The sequence below is a fragment of the Nerophis ophidion genome, linkage group LG07 (assembly GCF_033978795.1).
Source record: "Nerophis ophidion isolate RoL-2023_Sa linkage group LG07, RoL_Noph_v1.0, whole genome shotgun sequence".
In the NCBI taxonomy this organism is placed as follows: Eukaryota; Metazoa; Chordata; class Actinopteri; order Syngnathiformes; family Syngnathidae; genus Nerophis; species Nerophis ophidion.
Genome location: NC_084617.1, coordinates 3,879,684 through 3,900,108, shown reverse-complemented (window position 1 = coordinate 3,900,108; position 20,425 = coordinate 3,879,684). Strand labels below are relative to the sequence as shown.

At 38.9% G+C, this 20,425-nt stretch overlaps 1 protein-coding gene across 1 annotated transcript; it reads right to left on the bottom strand.

Moving 5' to 3' along the window:
- Positions 1-386: 386 nt before the first annotated feature.
- On the bottom strand, positions 387-20,425 carry desi1a (desumoylating isopeptidase 1a). The gene is made up of 6 exons (XM_061905207.1): positions 20,213-20,425; positions 17,574-17,595; positions 16,158-16,227; positions 10,872-10,981; positions 8,716-8,838; positions 387-4,729 (listed from the first exon to the last, which is right to left on the bottom strand). The coding sequence occupies exons 1-6, from the start codon at positions 20,301-20,303 to the stop codon at positions 4,639-4,641; spliced, it is 507 nt and encodes a 168-aa protein (XP_061761191.1). The 5' UTR covers positions 20,304-20,425; the 3' UTR covers positions 387-4,638.

Genomic DNA, 20,425 nt, shown 5'->3' with positions numbered 1-20,425 from the left:
TGTGGTCCAAACAAGAATTAAAAGAAAAGGTGAGGCCTTTTAATCCCAGGAACACCAAGCCTACCGTCAAGCATGGTGGTGGTAGTATTATGCTCTGGGCCTGTTTTGCTGCCAATGGAACTGCTGCTTTACAGAGAGTAAATGGGACAATGAAAAAAGGAGGATTACCTCCAAATTCTTCAGGACAAGCTACAGTCATCAGCCCGGAGGTTGGGTCTTGGGCGCAGGTGGGTGTTCCAACAGGACAATGACCCCAAACACACCTCAAAAGTGGTAAAGGAATGGCTAAATCAGACTAGAATAAAAGTTTTTGAAAAAACAGTTCTGCATATAAACAACTTAATCAGGTGAAAGTTGAGCTCAGAAGAACAACAGGGATTCTTAAAAAAGTTGTAATCAATGGCTTTATGTGTTGGTCAAGTTCCAAAAACAATTACACAAACAACATTAACAATTTGCATAAACATTATATCTAATATCTTATATCCTAAGAATATTAGGAAGCCAGAAACAACATTTGGGGGGAACAAAAACGACGATTTGTTCATTGATACATTTCATTGGTCAGGTTACAAGTCAAGTGTGAGCGGAGGTTGGATTATTGTTCAATTATGTTTTAATGTTATTTCAGTGCACAAACATAAATAAAGTGTGCTTAGTATTGATGGCGGCATGCAAGGTAGAATAGTTCATGCTGGTTGAATCAGTCTTTCTAATGTGCTTCTCTAGTCCTTCTTCTAATCCTAAACACAAAAACAGTGCAGTTTTCACGTTGTGTACATAGTAAATAAAAACAAAATATAATCATTTGCTAATATTTTTCATCTTATATTCAATTGAATAGACTGCAAAAGACAAGATATGTTGTTATGTTTTGCAAATATGAGCTCATTGGGAATTTGATGGCTGCAACATGTGCCAAAAAAGCTGGCACAAGTGGCAAAAAAGACTGGGAAAGTTGAGGAATGCTCATCAAACACTTATTTGGAACATCCCACAGGTGGACGGGCTAATTGGGAACAGGTGGGCGCCATTTTTGAGTAAAAAAAAAAAAAGCAGCTTCCGTGAAATGCTCAGTCGTTCCCAAACAAGGACGGGGCGAGGGTCACCACTTTGTCAACAAATGCCTGAGCAAAATGTTAAAGAACAACATTTGTTAACCAAAGAATTTAGGGATTTCACTATTCTTGCTCCGTAATACCATCAGAGGATCCAGAGAAAGCACTGCACATAAGCCAAGATATTACGGACCTTGGATCCCTCAGGCGGTACTGCATCAAAAAGCGACATCGGTGTGTAAAGGATATCACCACGTGGGCTCAGGAACACTTCAGAAAACCACTGTCAGTAACTACAGTTGGTCGCTACATCTGTAAGTGCAAGTTAAAACTACTACTACGGGGCGGCATGGCGTAGTGGGTAGAACGGCCGTGCCAGAAACCTGAGGGTTGCAGGTTCGCTTCCCACCTATTGACATCAAAGTCGCTGCCGCTGTGTCCTTGGGCAGGACACTTCACCCTTTGCCCCCGGTGCCACTCACACTGGTGAAAGAACGATGAATGAATGATTGGTGGTGGTCGGAGGGGCCGTAGGCGCAAACTGGCAGCCACGCTTCCGTCAGTCTACCCCAGGGCAGCTGTGGCTACAAATGTAGCTTACCACCACCAGGTGTGAATGAATGATGGGTTCCCACTTCTCTGTGAGCGCTTTGAGTATATAACAATAGAAAAGCGCGATATAAATCAAATCCATTATTATTATTATCATTATTATTATTACTATGCAAAGCCAAAGCTATTCATCAACAACACCCAGAAATGCCGCCGGCTTCGCTGGGCCCGAGCTCATCTAAGATGGACTGATGCAAAGTGGAAACGTTTTTCTCCGGTCTGACGAGTCCACATTTCAGATTGTTTTTGGAAACTGTGGATGTCGTGGACCAAAAAAGGGGAAAAGAACCATCCGGATTGTTCTAGGGTCAAAGTGTAAAAGGCAGCATGTGTGATGGTATGGGGGTGCATTAGTGCCCAAAGCATGGGTAACTTACACATCTGTGAAGGTACCGTTAATGCTGAAAGGTACATACAGGTTTTGGAGCAACATACAGTATGTTCCTTTCATGGACGCCCCTGCTTATTTCAGCAAAACGATGCCAAGCCACGTGTTACAACAGCGTGGCTTTGTAGTAAAAGAGTGCGGGTAATAGACTGGACTTTCTGTAGTCATTTAAAATGTGTGAAGGCTAAAATTTGAGAAGGGAGACTGTTGAACAACTTAAACTGAAAAAAATCAAGCAAGAATGGAAAAGAATTCTACTTCAAAAATGTGTCTTCTCAGTTCCCAAACCTTTACTGAGTGTTGTTAAAAGGAAAGGCCATGTAACACACTGGTAAAAATGACTTTATTGCAATGTGTTGCTGCCATTAACTCCTAAGTTCATGGTTATTTGCAAAATAAAAATAAAAATTAAGATTCTCAGTGTGAACATGAAATATCTTGTCTTTGCAGTCTATTTAATTGAATATAAGTTGAAAAGGATTAGAAAATCATTGTATTCTCTTTTTATTTACCATTAAAGGCCTACTGAAAGCCACTACTAGCGACCGCGCAGTCTGATAGTTTATATATCAATGATGAAATATTAACATTGCAACACATGCCAATACGGCCTTTTTAGTTTACTAAATTGCAATTTTAAATTTCGCGCAGAAGTATCATGCTAAAACCTCGCGGTATGATGAGGCGTGCGCGTGACGTCACGCATTGTAGAGGACATTTTGTTCCAGCACCGTCTAATATTTCATCGCATGATTCCACAGTATTCTGGACATCTGTGTTGCTGAATCTTTTGCAATTTGTTCGATGAACAATGGAGACGTCAAAGAAGAAAGCTGTAGGTGGGAAGCAGTGTATTGCGGCCGCCTTTCGCAACACAAACACAGCCGGTGTTTCGTTGTTTACATTCCCGAAAGATGACGGTGAAGCTTTACTATGGAACAGAGCGGTCAAGTCAACACGGTTGGATTGGACCACACACACAAAGTACAGTGTATTATGCAGCGATCATTTCAAAAGATCGTGTTTCGAAGAGGGTCCCTTGCGAGGGGCAGAGATGGGCATCGCCACCACTCGTCGACTGGTGCTGAAGAAAGGTGCGGGGCCGGGTACAGGTACGACCATATAATCTCACTAAAACACTAGTAACACAATAACCAGAAAAGGGATTTTACAGAATTATCCAAGTAAATTTGTCTAATAACATCTGAATCGCTCCCACTGTATAGTCTTTTTTTTTCTTTTCTAGTCCTTCACTCTCACTTTCCTCATCCACAAATCTTTCATCCTCGCTCAAATTAATGGGGAAATCGTCGCTTTCTCGGTCCGAATCGCTCTCGCTGCTGGTGGCCATGATTGTAAACAATGTTCAGATGTGAGGAGCTCCACAACCCGTGACGTCACGCGCACATCGTCTGCTACTTCCGGTACAGGCAAGGCTTTTTTATTAGCGACCAAAAGTTGCAAACTTTATCGTCGATGTTCTCTACTAAATCCTTTCAGCAAAAATATGGCAATATCGCGAAATGATCAAGTATGACACATAGAATGGACCTGCTATCCACGTTTAAATAAGAACATCTCATTTCAGTAGGCCTTTAAGACAACTTCACTGCTTTTGGGTTTTGTACATACATGTGTGAAATCAAGACTTCTCTCTGGTGACATCTGCTGTTATCTGATGTTTTGTATTAGCTTGTTTTACACATCACCAGCGCCAAAGGGAATAAGCGGTAGAAAATGGATGGATGGATGGATGGATGGATGGACGGATGGATGGATGGATGGATGTTTTACACATGAGCAATAGGAATAGAAGATATCCGACTTGGCGTCAAGTCCTGCAGTTAAAAAAGCCGAGAGGAATGAAGGCACAGATGTGTGTCGTCGCACACCGAGACAAACACACGGGTGTTGTTGATATTTCAACCTAAATAACGAGCCTTAGCAGACATGTCTAGCCGATACTAACAATCCTATGCTATAAATCAAATTGTAAACAAATGTAATAAGAAGGGAAAGTCAACAAATGCTGGGGTTGAGACGGTACAAAAGGATGCGTGATGGGAGTCGACGAAGATGTTCAGAGTATTGTTGCTGAAACAATAAATTAGATTATAATAAATATATATTAAAGATGTTTCTGAAATAAATATGTTTAATTGTGGTCAGCAGTGGAGTCTCACAGCTTAGGATTTGAATTAAGTTCCTCGTTTGTCTACTTAAATTGATCATTAAAACTAAACTCACTTAGTCACCAATGTGCAAAAAATGTCCAAACAAGTGTAAATGTATGAGAACTAAAAAGATAATAACTAACTAACATCGTTATAGTACATGAATATCGACAGTGCAGGAAAGTAAATGGGGATGTCAGCTTGATCAAATATATATATATATATATATATATATATATATATATATATATATATATATATATATATATATACATATAGAGTGGTTAATATATATATAAATCGGTTAAAGGGCGTAATGGTGTCTCATCTTCCCAAGACCTATGGCATCAAATGTAGTAGTAAAAGAAGTTGAGATGAGACTCCAGTGGTACTGAGCCAAGTGTGTTTAGAGGTTTCTCCCTCCGTTGATGGCGTTGCCTCCTGGGGGGGCGATGTGGATGTTGTCCAAGATGGGCCGCAACATCTGGCCAAACGGTCTGCAGGTGAAAAGCAAATCGGATCAGGGACCGCGCTCTCGATTTTTCAGAGAGACTCCCAAATATCAGTGCCCCTCCCTAAAATCTCCCGGGGCAACCATTCTCCCCATTTCCGCTTGGACAACATTATTGGGGGCGTGCCTTAAAAGTACCGCCTTTAATGTCCTCTACAACCTCTCGTCACGTCCGCTTTTCCTCCACAGCGTGGCGGCACAGCCACATAATAAACACATTTATAAACACACACAATAGAATGCAAGGCATACTTGGTCAACAGCCATACAGGTCACACTGAGGGTGGCCGTATAAAGAACTTTAACACTGTTACAAATATGCACCACACTGTGAACCCACACCAAATAAGAATGACAAACACATTTTGGGAGAACATCCGCACCGTGACACAACATAAACACAACAGAATTAATACCCAGATCTGTGGTCCAAACAGGAAATAAACAGTTCCAACAAGGACTAAATGGTCTCCTTTGTGGTCCAAAGAAGAACTAAATTGTCTCATTTGTGGTCCAAACAAGAACTACATAGTCTAATCTGTGGTCCAAACAAGAAATAAACAGTTCCAACAAGAACTAAATGGTCTCATTTGTGGTCCAAACAAGAACTAAACAGTCTCCTTTGAGGTCCAAAACAGAACTACATAGTCTCATTTGAGGTCCAAGCAAGACTTACATAGTCTCATTTGTGGTCCAAACAAGAACTACATAGTCTAATCTGTGGTCCAAACAAGAAATACATAGTCCATTTGTGGTCCAAGCAAGAACTACATAGTCTAATCTGTGGTCCAAACAAGAACTAAACAGTTCCAACAAGAACTAAATGGTCTTACTTGTGGTCCAAAAAAGAACTAAACAGTCTCCTTTGTGGTCCAAAAAACAACTACTTAGTGTCATTTGTGGTCCAAGCAAGAACTACATAGTCTCATTTGTGGTCCAAACAAGAACTACATAGTCTAATCTGTGGTCCAAACAAGAAATACATAGTCTCATTTGTGGTCCAAACAAGAACTAAACAGTTCCAACAAGAACTAAATGGTCTCATTTGTGGTCCAAACAAGAACTAAACAGTCTCCTTTGTGGTCCAAAACACAACTACATAGTCTCATTTGTGGACCAAGCAAGAACTACATAGTCTCATTTGTGGTCCAAACAAGAACTACATAGTCTAATCTGTGGTCCAAACAAGAAATACATAGTCCATTTGTGGTCCAAACAAGAACTACATAGTCTAATTTGTGGTCCAAACAAGAACTACATAGTCTAATCTGTGGTCCAAACAAGAAATACATAGTCTCATTTGTGGTCCAAACAAGAACTAAACAGTTCCAACAAGAACTAAATGGTCTCATTTGTGGTCCAAACAAGAACTAAACAGTCTCCTTTGAGGTCCAAAACAGAACTACATAGTCTCATTTGAGGTCCAAGCAAGACTTACATAGTCTCATTTGTGGTCCAAACAAGAACTACATAGTCTAATCTGTGGTCCAAACAAGAAATACATAGTCCATTTGTGGTCCAAGCAAGAACTACATAGTCTAATCTGTGGTCCAAACAAGAACTAAACAGTTCCAACAAGAACTAAATGGTCTTACTTGTGGTCCAAAAAAGAACTAAACAGTCTCCTTTGTGGTCCAAAAAACAACTACTTAGTGTCATTTGTGGTCCAAGCAAGAACTACATAGTCTCATTTGTGGTCCAAACAAGAACTACATAGTCTAATCTGTGGTCCAAACAAGAAATACATAGTCTCATTTGTGGTCCAAACAAGAACTAAACAGTTCCAACAAGAACTAAATGGTCTCATTTGTGGTCCAAACAAGAACTAAACAGTCTCCTTTGTGGTCCAAAACACAACTACATAGTCTCATTTGTGGACCAAGCAAGAACTACATAGTCTCATTTGTGGTCCAAACAAGAACTACATAGTCTAATCTGTGGTCCAAACAAGAAATACATAGTCCATTTGTGGTCCAAACAAGAACTACATAGTCTAATTTGTGGTCCAAACAAGAACTACATAGTCTAATCTGTGGTCCAAACAAGAAATACATAGTCTCATTTGTGGTCCAAACAAGAACTAAACAGTTCCAACAAGAACTAAATGGTCTCATTTGTGGTCCAAAGAAGAACTAAACAGTCTCCTTCGTGGTCCAAAGAAGAACTACATAGTCTCATTCGTGGTCCAAGCAAGAACTACATAGTCTCATTTTTCATCCCAAATTTTGGTAGAACATCCGCACCGTAACACAACATAAACACAACAGAACTAATACCCAGAATCCCTTGCAGCACTAACTCTTCTAGGACGCTGCAATATACACCCCCGCTAACACCAAAACCGGCCCCCCCAACCCCCCTCACCCCCCCATCTCTCGAATTCAGAGGTCTCAAGGTTGACAAGTACGTCAGGGACAACGATTGAAAATTAGCATTTGGGCTAATTGCGGTGCATTTCCAGTCATAGTAATTAATGTAAACTTTCCCTTACTTCTACACCAGTAAATACATGCACTGTTCCCAATTAAGCCCAAAAAAATTCATAACCTGAATATATTTGTGCATAATGTTATTTTTTTCGCTAAAATTGACACAAGAAAGTGTTGTGCTCTTAATAAATTAATCCATTAAAATAAATAAATACATTTGAAATAGATTCTGACCATTTTGAACATACACTATATTGCCAAAAGTATTTGGTCACCTGCCTTGACTCACATATAAAACTTGAAGTGCCATCCCATTCCTAACCCATAGGCTTCAATATGATGTGGGTCCACCTTTTACTGCTATTACAGCTTCAACTCTTCTGGGAAGGCTGTCCACAAGGTTGCAGAGTGTGTTTAGAGGAATTTTCCGCCATTCTTCTAAAAGTGTGTGAGGTCACACACTGAAGGCCTTCTAATTCATCCCAAAGGTGTTCTATCGGGTTGAGGTCAGGACTCTGTGCAGGCCAGTCACGTTCATTCCACACCAGACTCTGTCATCCATGTCTTTATGGACCTTACCTTGTGCACGGGTGCACAGTCATGTTGGAAGAGGAAGGGGCCCGCTCCAAACTGTTCCCACAAAGTTGGGAGCATGGAATTGTCCAAAATGTTTTGGATTCAAAGTTCCTTTTTACTGGGACTAAGGAACTGAGCCCAACTCCCGGAAAACAACCCCACACCATACTTCCTCCTCCACCAAATTTCACACTCGGCACAATGCAGTCCGAAATGTAGCGTTCTCCTGGCTACCTCCAAACCCAGACTGGTCCATCAGATTGCCAGATGGAAAAGTGTGATTCATCAGTCCAGTGAAAGCGTCTCCACTGCTCTAGAGTCCAGTGGCGATGTGCTTTACACCACTGCATCCCACGCCTTGCATTGGACTTGGTGATGTATGACTTAGATGCAGCTGCTCGGCCATGGAAACCCATTCCATGAAGCTCTCTGCGTGCTGTACGTGGGCTAATTGGAAAGTCTCATGAAGTTTGGAGCTCTGTAGCAACTGACTGTGCAGAAAGTCTTTGCACTATGCGCTTCAGCATCCGCTGACCACCTCTCTGTCAGTTTATGTGGCCTACCACTTGGTGGCTGAGTTGCTGTTGTTCCCCAAACTCTACACTTTTCTTATAATAAAAGCCGACAGTAGACTTTGGAATATTTAGGAGTGAGGAAATTTCACGAGATTTTTTGCACAGGTGGCATCCTATGACAATTCTATGCTGGAAATCACTGAAAGCGGCAAGTTATTTCACAAATGTTTGTAGAAACAGTGTCCATGCCTAAGTGCTTGATTTGATACACCAAGTGATTAGGACACCTGATTCTCATCATTTGGATGGCTGGCCAAATACTTCAGGCAATATAGTGTATGGGCTGCTTTGTCTACAGTAAATGCAAAACAAATAACCCTGTTGAGCCTAATACAAAATAGTTATTTTCTTTGGTAAAGTCCTAGCATGCAGGCTGGGTTGTTTAAACTCACGTGGCAAGGACTTCAGACGGAAGGTCAGTGATGTAGGAGGGGATGGGCGTTCCCGTCAGGAACTGAGCCACCTCGTTGCTGAAGGTGTTGCAGTTGTGCTCAAACAGTCGATACCTCTCACCTCTGAAAGAATGGAAGATATGAGGATTGTGCCAAACACTCTACAATTTTCCTTACATCTTTCAAAATCAGTCCTAAATGACAGAGTGCCTTTCCTAAATGAAGTGTACAGAAATTAAATTGAGGAAGGAAAAGAATGCAAAAAAAAAACAGGAACATTAATCCTCAACAACACTTCTGGCGCTTCTGTTTCTTCATGCTGTTAACTATCTGTGTAGATGCACACGCTGGAAACGAGTAATGAATGTATTAACAGTGCGGTTGTGTTTGCTCTGCAAGTAAGTAAACACAGTATCAAAGGAATTGACCTCTGCAGAGGCACTTTATGATGAAACATCCACATTTCCATGTATGGCCCCTGGGCCCTTGGGCTCTTGAAACTATGGCCCTCTTCATTATGTAGTTGAAAAGCCTGGCTGTATAGATAATAATAATAATAATATAGAAAATAATAATAATAATAATAATATATTTTATAAGACATGCACCTGGGGATAGGTTGATTGGCAACACTAATTTGGCCCTAGTGTGTGAATGTGAGTGTGAATGTTGTCTGTCTATCTGTGTTGGCCCTACAATGAGGTGGCGACTTGTCCAGGGTGTACACCGCCTTCCGCCCGAATGTAGCTGAGATAGGCGCCAGCACCCCCCGCGACCCCAAAAGGGAATAAGCGGTAGAAAATGGGTGGCTGGATGGATGGATGGATTTTATTTGTAAAAAGCACTTTACGTTGAGTAAACAACCTCAAAAAGCTAAAGTGTATTAAAAAATGTTTAATAAAAAGATAACGAAAATAATGGAACGGAGATGAGGTGGCAACTTGTCCAGGGTGTACACCGCCTTCTGCCCAATTGGAGCTGAGATAGGCGCCAGCGCCCCCCGCAACCCCAAAAGGGAATAAGCGGTAGAAAATGGGTGGCTGGATGGATGGATGGATTTTATTTGTAAAAAGCACTTTACGTTGAGTAAACAACCTCAAAAAGCTAAAGTGTATTAAAAAATGTTTAATAAAAAGATAACGAAAATAATGGAACGGAGATGAGGTGGCAACTTGTCCAGGGTGTACACCGCCTTCTGCCCAATTGGAGCTGAGATAGGCGCCAGCGCCCCCCGCAACCCCAAAAGGGAATAAGCGGTAGAAAATGGGTGGCTGGATGGATGGATGGATTTTATTTGTAAAAAGCACTTTACGTTGAGTAAACAACCTCAAAAAGCTAAAGTGTATTAAAACATGTTTAATAAAAAGATAACGAAAATAATGGAACGGCGATGAGGTGGCAACTTGTCCAGGGTGTACGCCGCCTTCCGCCCGATTGTAGCTTGGATAGGCGCCAGCGCCCCCCGCGACCCCAAAAGGGAATAAGCGGTAGAAAATGGATGGATGGATTTTATTTGTAAAAAGCACTTTACGTTGAGTAAACAACCTCAAAAAGCTAAAGCGTATTAAACATTTTTTTATAAAAAGATAACGAAAATAATGGAACTGCAATGAGGTGGCAACTTGTCCAGGGTGTACACCGCCTTCCGCCCGATTGTAGCTGAGATAGGCACCAGCGCCCCCTGCGACCCCAAAGGAAATAAGAGGTACAAATGGATGGATGGATAACAAAAATAAATACAAATAAGATGTAGAACAGCCTAATAGCTAGAACTAGTGTGCATATATCTAAAAAAGGCTTCTTTTAAAAAAGCATCCACAGTCTGTGGTACCTGCAGGTAGTCAGGGAGAGCGTTCCACAGACTGGGAGCGGCGGAGCAGGCTGTGGTTGGAGAGGACATTGGCGCTGTTTGTTCGCTGGTGCTTGTTTTTGCTTTTTTCCAATTTTAAGCAATGCCAATTGCATTTTATTGACCTGTTATGTGTTCAATATACAGCATTAGAAACCTATACTAATTCATGTAAGAGCTAATATGTTATAGCCATCAACAGTTTAGATTCCCTTATTGTCCCTGGGAGAGAGTGTAATAGCAAAATGATTGCGATCAAGCTCAAAGCTAAAATGACAAGGTGAATAATAAAGTGTGGAAGGGACACCTGTAAGTGCTTTCTCCCAAAGACGACAGATATTCCATGAAGATCTCCTCCGAGACTTCGGTCTCACCAAGCTCCACAACTGTGTCTGGAGGTCCCAGCATTGTTCCACCCTGAAAAGCGCAGCAGAATCATCCTTAGTAAGTCAACAACTTTATATTTCAAACAACCTGATTTCTTACAAATGTGTGATATTGATGTTGCAAACATTTTGGTGCTTTTTTGAGTCATTTCCCTCCTTTTTTCAGTCACCTCGAGCACAACTCAATTTGGAATCCCTCATTATACAACCTTTATTATTTACCAACCACAGACCAGATAAAAAATATGCTTTGTTGTACGAACCTTGTCTCATCCAGTCAATGTGTGCCTGCATGACAGCCATTTTGTGCCAGGCAGCACATTCATTGTGGGCATGCTGATCAATGTCTCTGCTCATTCACGTCAGCACTGCAGTTCTGTCATTGATTACTCTTTTAATGCCTATTTTTTTGCTTTTAAGTGTTGTTTTAGCCTTTGTACAGCATTCTTATTATTTTCTTAGCTCAATATACAGTCGTGTTTAAAAGTTTACATACACTTGTGAAGGGCATTATGTCAAGGCTGTTGAAGGCCTCACCTTTTCTCCTCCTAACATATTGCTGGGTTTTGTAGCCTAACAGCTACATTTTTGGTTTCTTCTGACCACAGAGGTTTCCTTCAGGTCTTATCTTTGTTCATGTAATGTCAGATGAAACAAACATTTCGCTGTTTGGCCACAATACCCAGCAAAATATGTGGACCACAAAAGGTGAGACCTTTTGTGGTCCAAACAAGAACTAAATAGTCTCATTTGTGGTCCAAACAAGAACTGAACAGTCCAAACAAGAACTAAACAGTCTCATTTGTGGTCCAAACAAGAACTACACAGTCTCATTTGTGGTCCAAACAAGAACTACATAGTCTCATTTGTAGTCCAAACAAGAACTACATAGTCTCATTTGTAGTCCAAACAAGGACTACATAGTCTCATTTGTAGTCCAAACAAGAACTACACAGTCTCATTTGTGGTCCAAACAAGAACTACACCGTCTCATTTGTGGTCCAAACAAGAACTACATAGTCTCATTTGTAGTCCAAACAAGAACTAAACAGTCCAAACAATAACTACAGTAAATAGTCTCATTTGTGGTCCAAACAAGAACTACACAGTCTCATTTGTGGTCCAAACAAGAACTACATAGTCTCATTTAAAGTCCAAACAAGAACTGAACAGTCCAAACAAGAACTAAATAGTCTCATTTGTGGTCCAAACAAGAACTAAACAGTTCCAACAAGAACTAAATGGTCTCATTTGTGGTCCAAATGAGAACTAACCAGTCCAAATAAGAACTAAATAGTCTCAATGGTGGTCCAAACAAGAACTAAATAGTCTCATTTGTGGTCCAAACAAGAACTACACAGTCTCATTTGTGGTCCAAACAAGAACTACATAGTCTCATTTAAAGTCCAAACAAGAACTGAACAGTCCAAACAAGAACTAAATTGTCTCATTTGTGGTCCAAACAAGAACTACATAATCTAATCTGTGGTCCAAACAAGAAATACATAGTCTCATTTGTGGTCCAAACAAGAACTAAACAGTTCCAACAAGAACTAAATGGTCTCATTTGTGGTCCAAACAAGAACTAAACAGTCTCCTTTGGGGTCCAAAGAAGAACTACATAGTCTCATTTGTGGTCCTAACAAAAATTAAACAGTCCAAACAAGAACTACATAGTCTCATTTAAAGTCCAAACAAGAACTGAACAGTCCAAACAAGAACTAAATTGTCTCATTTGTGGTCCAAACAAGAACTACATAGTCTAATCTGTGGTCCAAACATGAAATACATAGTCTCATTTGTGGTCCAAACAAGAACTAAACAGTTCCAACAAGAACTAAATGGTCTCATTTGTGGTCCAAACGAGAACTAAACAGTCCAAATAAGAACTAAATAGTCTCAATTGTGGTCCAAACCAGAACTAAATAGTCTCATTTGTGGTCCAAACAAGAACTACACAGTCTCATTTGTGGTCCAAACAAGAACTACATAGTCTCATTTAAAGTCCAAACAAGAACTGAACAGTCCAAAGAAGAACTAAATTGTCTCTTTTGTGGTCCAAACAAGAACTACATAGTCTAATCTGTGGTCCAAACAAGAAATACATAGTCTCATTTCTGGTCCAAACAAGAACTAAACAGTTCCAACAAGAACTAAATGGTCTCATTTGTGGTCCAAACAAGAACTAAACAGTCTCCTTTGGGGTCCAAAGAAGAACTACATAGTCTCATTTGTGGTCCAAACAAAAATTAAACAGTCCAAACAAGAACTACATAGTCTCATTTAAAGTCCAAACAAGAACTGAACAGTCCAAACAAGAACTAAATTGTCTCATTTGTGGTCCAAACAAGAACTACATAGTCTAATCTGTGGTCCAAACATGAAATACATAGTCTCATTTGTGGTCCAAACAAGAACTAAACAGTTCCAACAAGAACTAAATGGTCTCATTTGTGGTCCAAACGAGAACTAAACAGTCCAAATAAGAACTAAATAGTCTCAATTGCGGTCCAAACCAGAACTAAATAGTCTCATTTGTGGTCCAAACAAGAACTACACAGTCTCATTTGTGGTCCAAACAAGAACTGAACAGTCCAAAGAAGAACTAAATTGTCTCTTTTGTGGTCCAAACAAGAACTACATAGTCTAATCTGTGGTCCAAACAAGAAATACATAGTCTCATTTCTGGTCCAAACAAGAACTAAACAGTTCCAACAAGAACTAAATGGTCTCATTTGTGGTCCAAACAAGAACTAAATAGTCTCATGTGTGGTCCAAACAAGAACTACACAGCTTCATTTGTGGTCCAAACAAGAACTGCATAGTCTCATTTCTGGTCCAAACAAGAACTAAACAGTTCCAACAAGAACTAAATGGTCTCATTTGTGGTCCAAACAAGAACTAAATAGTCTCATGTGTGGTCCAAACAAGAACTACACAGCTTCATTTGTGGTCCAAACAAGAACTAAATAGTCTCATGTGTGGTCCAAACAAGAACTAAATAGTCTCATGTGTGGTCCAAACAAGAACTAAATAGTCTCATGTGTGGTCCAAACAAGAACTACATAGCTTCATCTGTGGTCCAAACAAGAACTGCATAGTCTCATTTGTGGGTTTTTTTGATTGACTGAAACTTTTATTAGTAGATTGCACAGTTCAGTGCATATTCCGTAGAATTGACCACAAAATGGAAACACCCGAATAAGTTTTTCAACTTGTTGAAGTCGGGGTCCACATTAATCAATTCATGGTCCAAACAAGAACTACATAGTCTCATTTGTGGTCCAAACAAGAACTACTTAGTCTCATTTGTGGTCCAAACAAGAACTAAACAGTCCAAACAAGAACTAAATAGTCTCAATTGTGGTCCAAACAAGAACTAAATAGTCTCATGTGTGATCCAAACAAGACCTAAACAGTCCAAACAAGAACTAAATAGTCTCATTTATGGTCCAAACAAGAACTACATAGTCTCATGTGTGGTCCAAACAAGAACTACACAGCTTCACGTGTGGTCCAAACAACAACTAAATAGTCTCATCTGTGGTCCAAACAAGAACTAAACAGTCCAAACAAGAACTACATAGTCTCATTTGTGGTCCAAACAAGAACTAAACAGTCCAAACAAGACCTAAATAGTCTCAATTGTGGTCCAAACAAGAACTAAATAGTCTTATGTGTGGTCCAAACAAGAACTAAACAGTCCAAACAAGAACTAAATAGTCTCATTTATGGTCCAAAGAAGAACTACATGGTCTCATGTGTGGTCCAAACAAGAACTACACAGCTTCATTTGTGGTCCAAACAACAACTAAATAGTCTCATCTGAGGTCCAAACAAGAACTACATAGTCTCATTTGTGGTCCAAACAAGAACTACATAGTCTCATTTGTGGTCCAAACAAGAACTAAACAGTCCAAACAGGAACTAAATAATCTCAATTGTGGTCCAAACAAGAACTAAATAGTCTCATGTGTGGTCCAAACAAGAACTAAACAGTCCAAACAAGAACTAAATAGTCTCATTTATGGTTCAAACAAGAACTACATAGTCTCATGTGTGGTCCAAACAAGAACTACACAGCTTCATTTGTGGTCCAAACAAGAACTGTATAGTCTCATTTGTGTTTTTTTTGATCGATTGAAAATTTTATTAGTAGATTGCACGGTTCAGTACATATTCCGTACAATTGACCACAAAATGGAAACACCCGAATAAGTTTTTCAACTTGTTGAAGTTGGGGTCCACGTTAATCAATTCATGGTCCAAACAAGAATTACATAGTCTCATTTGTGGTCCAAACAAGACCTGGAGGAGAAAAAGTGATTCTTTTTAATCCCAGGAACAGCATGCCTACCGTCAAGCATGGTGGTGGTAGCATTATGCTCTGGGCCTGTTTGGCTGCCAATGGAACTGCTGCTTTACAGAGAGTAAATGGGACAATGAAAAAGGAGGATTACCTCCCAAATTCTTCAGGACACGCTAAAATCATCAGCCCGGAGTTTGGGTCTTGGGCGAAGTTTGGGTGTTCCAACAGGACAATGACCCCAAGGGTTGGCAAGTATGCTGTATAGCGCTCTGCATAGTGTTAAAAGTGTACAAACCTTTCATCAAATATGGACATCTGTTGATTCTGGAACCCATTATTCATGTTTTTATTGTTCCTTAAATGCTTCAATATACAATGTCTGCTATTTACAAACCCGGTTCAAGAACTAGTTAAAGGGGAACTGCACTTTTTGGGTAATTTGGCCTATCGTTCACATTCATTATAAGAAACAATGGATGTGTGTGTTGTTTTAATGCATTCTAAATATTAAATAAATGTGATTAAAAGTTTGCTTACAATGGAGCCTCAGAAGCAGCTTATTCTGCTCCCGTAGAATGAGCTGCCTTTAAAAAACATCCAAATATCTCCATTTGGGTTTTATATACATGATGTAAGGTAACAAAATAACATTTAAAAAACCGTAAATACAGTGCCAATAAAAAAAAACATAACAAATTAATTAATTTTGGTATTAAATAAAACAATAGTAGCACTGTAGTGTTCATTATCTAACTGCTCAAAGTTCCACTTCACTGGTAATTTACTGAATTTAACTGCTGTCCTCAAAAAAATCCCTTTGGTGCTGAATGAGTAAAACATCACAAACCTTAGAATAAAAAAAATTGTAAATATTTGTAAGTAATTCCAAGACACTCACAGGCGAACAGCTGGAGATTCCTTCCCCTCCAAAAAAGAACTCCTCCCCGTACGCCACTATTGCTGTGTGCCTACAGAGGAAAAGCACACACTCGTTTTTGTAGTGCTAGAAACATATTACAATCAGGTAAAAATGTGTATTTCTCATTTTCTAGAGGACATAATCATACTGTACACACCACCATGTGTATTTCTTATTTTACATAGGACAGAATTGTCCTGTACACACCACCATGAGTATTTCTTATTTTACATAGGATATAATCATACTGTACACACCACTATGAGTATTTCTTATTTCCTAGGACATAATAATAATGTACACACCACTATGAGTATTTCTTATTTCCTAGGACATAATAATAATGTACACACCACTATGAGTATTTCTTATTTCCTAGGACATAATTATCATGTACACACCACTATGAGTATTTCTTAATTCCTAGGACATAATAATAATGTACACACCACCATGAGTATTTCTTAATTCCTAGGACATAATTATCATGTACACACCACCATGAGTATTTAATATTTCGTAGGACATTATTGTCATGTACACACCACCATGAGTAAATCTTATTTCCTAGCACATACTAATAATGTACACACCACTATGTGTATTTCTTATTTCCTAGGACATAATAATAATGTACACACCACTATGAGTATTTCTTATTTCCTAGGACATAATAATAATATACACACCACTATGAGTATTTCTTATTTCCTAGGACATAATTATCATGTACACACCACTATGAGTATTTCTTAATTCCTAGGACATAATAATAATGTACACACCACCATGAGTATTTCTTAATTCCTAGGACATAATAATAATGTACACACCACTATGAGTATTTCTTATTTCCTAGGACATAATTGTCATGTACACACCACCATGAGTATGTAATATTTCCTAGGATATAATAATAATGTACACACCACTATGTGTATTTCTTGCTTCCTAGGACAAAATGATCACGTACACACCACCATGTGTATTTCTTATTTCACATAGGACAGAATTATACTGTACACACCACCATTTATATTTCCTGTAGGACATAATTAGACTATACAGATAATTACCATGTGTATTTCTTATTTCCTAGAACATAATAATACTGTACACACCACCATGTGTATTTCTTATTGGACATATTTACACTGTACACATTATTACAATATGCATTTCTTCTTTCCTAGAATAGAATTATACTGTACACACCACCAAGTGTATTTTTCAGTTCCTAAAACCACATTCTACACACCACCAGAGGCTATTTAAACGACATTTGTTATGGAAAGCCCCTGTAAACTTGTAGCTGACTCAAAATGACTAATCATTTTTTGTTTTCATGATTATGAATTAATTAGGGGTTTAAATGAATATGAATGTGCTACATACCATATACCGTCCAGTTGTTTTCCTGTCAAAATGGGAAAAAAGCTGATTTAATGTGGAAAAATATGACAACAAATGAGTAGAAAGGGGGTGTCCAAACTTTTTCCACAGATGGCCGCACACGGAAAAATGTAAGCATGCTGGAGCCATTTTGATATTTTTCATTTTCGAACCATAACAAAATACATGGATTTTTTTTTCCATCCTTAGGCCTCCTGGGGAGCATAGAGGGTCTCAGTCAATAAAATGTTCAAAATAAGTCAAATTATTATTTTTTTATTATTATTTAATGCTTACAGTAAATCCCTATATTAACTTGAGGTTGATATTAAGTAAAACAAATAAGGTTTTATGCCTTTTCTGTCAAAGACAACTTTGTTTTTTATAGTAAAACTGAAATATGCAGTATTTAGATGGATAGATAGATAGATAGATAGATAGATAGATAGATAGATAGATAGATAGATAGATAGATAGATAGATAGTACTTTATTGATTCCTTCAGGAGAGTTCCTTTATTTATCAATTAAAGCCCTCAAAGATCAATAATGCAGGACACCATTGATTTTAATTATTTAATTTTGACTTGTCCAGGGTGTACATCGCCTTCCGCCCGATTGAAGCTGAGATAGGCGCCAGCGCCCCCCGCGTCCCCAAAAGGGAAAAAGCGGTAGGAAATGGATGGATGGAATATTTTTGAGTAATCACAGTGAAAAGTTAAATAAAATCCTACTAAATATATTTGAGATCCGAAAGGTTCCCCACTCATAAAGTGATGCATTTTTATTAGTTTTTTTTTTTTAATTACTTTTAACACTTAAATTTCAAGATCAACTTCCGATATATCTGTCGATTTTAAGTTTGAACTATTATTTTTTTTGTTTTGTGCTCTTTTGTCAAAACGTTGATGTTTTTATATGGCAACCACACAACATATGCAGTATTTTTTCCATGTAAAACATTTTAAAGTGATAATTTTTAAGTAATAATTAATTATAACAGATTTTTTTTGTCCTTTTTTTTTAGCAATGGAAAAAAATGAAAATAAAGACAAAAGGAGAAAAAAAAACTGCCTGCATGGCAGCTTTGTGTCAACATTGCTACTTTTTCTCATTAGATTTCACCTCATTCCAAATGTTTTAAATGTTTTTTTTGTTAATTTTTGGCAATACTATCAATTTCGCAATTTTTGCAGAATGTGTAGGGGGCCGGTAAACAATTACCGTATTTCCTTGAATTGCCGCCGGGCATATAGTATGCGCCTGCCTTGAATTACTGCCGGGTCAAACTCGCTTCGCAAAATAATTAGCGCATGCTTAGTTTTACCACCGGGTCAAACTCGTCACGTCACGAGTGACACTTCCCCTGTCATCATTTTCAAAATGGAGGAGGGCGATTTCAATACCGGTAATTTGAAATCACATAAATGGAAGAGGATTAAGAATTATTTAGTAGGATATAAGGTCCAAGCTATTGAATACCAGTATACTGAAAAGAACAGTAAGTAGCTATGTTTTATTAATATACCAGTGGAGCCCGGCCCAAGATGGCGGCAAGGAGACGGCGAGCGAGCGGAGAGGAGGAGCGGAAGAGCGACCTGGGCTGAGGTTTTATTGAAAAATAAACAAAGTCAAACTGCTCAAGCTATGTCCTTCCTTGGTGGTCCTAAGAACCCGCAAGAACCTGCTATTTTTATCTTTGGTATGAAAATTATTATGTAACAACATTTATTAGTATTTTTTGGTTCTTTGTTGTTGCTATTTTTGTATTATGACAATTTATTAATGGATCATGTTGTACTGCATTTTAATTGTTTGTTCTGTGGTTGTGTGATGTTTTTTGCCTGGACCCCAGGAAGAATAGTCTCCACTGCGGTGTAGACTAATGGGGATCCTTAATAAACTAAACTAAATAAATAAGACGACGGCTTGAGACCATCACAATACCGTAGCTGCGTCTGTCAAATATGAGTCATTAAATGACTCCCGCCCCCTGGTGGTAGAGGGCGCTAGTGATCCTTCTTGCGACTATTAGGCTGCAGAAGAAGTGAAATGAGTGACGTGATATGTGCTGGAGGAGGTAAGAAAGGAAGATCTCCATTGAGACAGAGAGACTTTTAAAACTGAGGAAAGATAAGGAAGACTTCTATAAACAAGTTATCGATGCTTTTGATCAGCAGAAGCTGGCATAAACTATATTTATAAGTAAAGGTAAGACCATAATAAAGTTTTTTTTTAATTAAATGTGCTTTTCATGGTGGAATCCTTACATCACACTCAAATTGTTACTGCATGCCTTTGGTAAGTGCCGGAGTGAGAAGAGGTTTTACAATAATTAGCGCAGGCTTACTTTTACCGCATGCCTTTGGTAAGCACAGGAGTGAGAAGAGGTTTTAAATTAATTAGCGCCCTGGCGGCAATTCAAGGAAATACGGTAGCTGCGGGCCGCAAATAGTCCCCGGGCCACACTTTGGACACCCCTGGCGTAGAGCTTTAAGTATTAGAGCAGTTTTAACCCAACATTGTTTTATACATATCTTCACATGTAATATGTTTAATAACATATGAAATATAAATATAAACAGTGTTTTAGATGTTAGAGAACGATACAAGGTGACGTCACGGGGGGGGTCTTGTACTTACCCAGCATGATCGGACTGAGGTTTCGCGCCATTCCCCTTGACAAATCATAAATATACAACTGCACATTATATCGAGTGACATTGTTTTCCATAATGTTGCCTCCTTGTTGAATGTTTCTGGCTTAGCCGACGAAGCTGATTGAAAAAATAAAAAAACCTTCGAGTCACAGCTAACAAGGAGGGCCTTCAGAGATGATGTCATTACGTAAAGTCC

What these genes read in the sequence shown, in the direction of transcription:
- desi1a (XM_061905207.1), bottom strand. Translation starts at nt 20,303, where the DNA reads ATGGAAAACAATGTCACTCGATATAATGTGCAGTTGTATATTTATGAT. An exon ending in AAACAACTGGACGGTATATG is followed by an intron (nt 16,228 to 17,573) that starts GTATGTAGCACA and finishes TTTCCTCTGTAG; the next exon opens with GCACACAGCAATAGTGGCGT. An exon ending in TTGGGAGAAAGCACTTACAG is followed by an intron (nt 8,839 to 10,871) that starts GTGTCCCTTCCA and finishes CCATTCTTTCAG; the next exon opens with AGGTGAGAGGTATCGACTGT.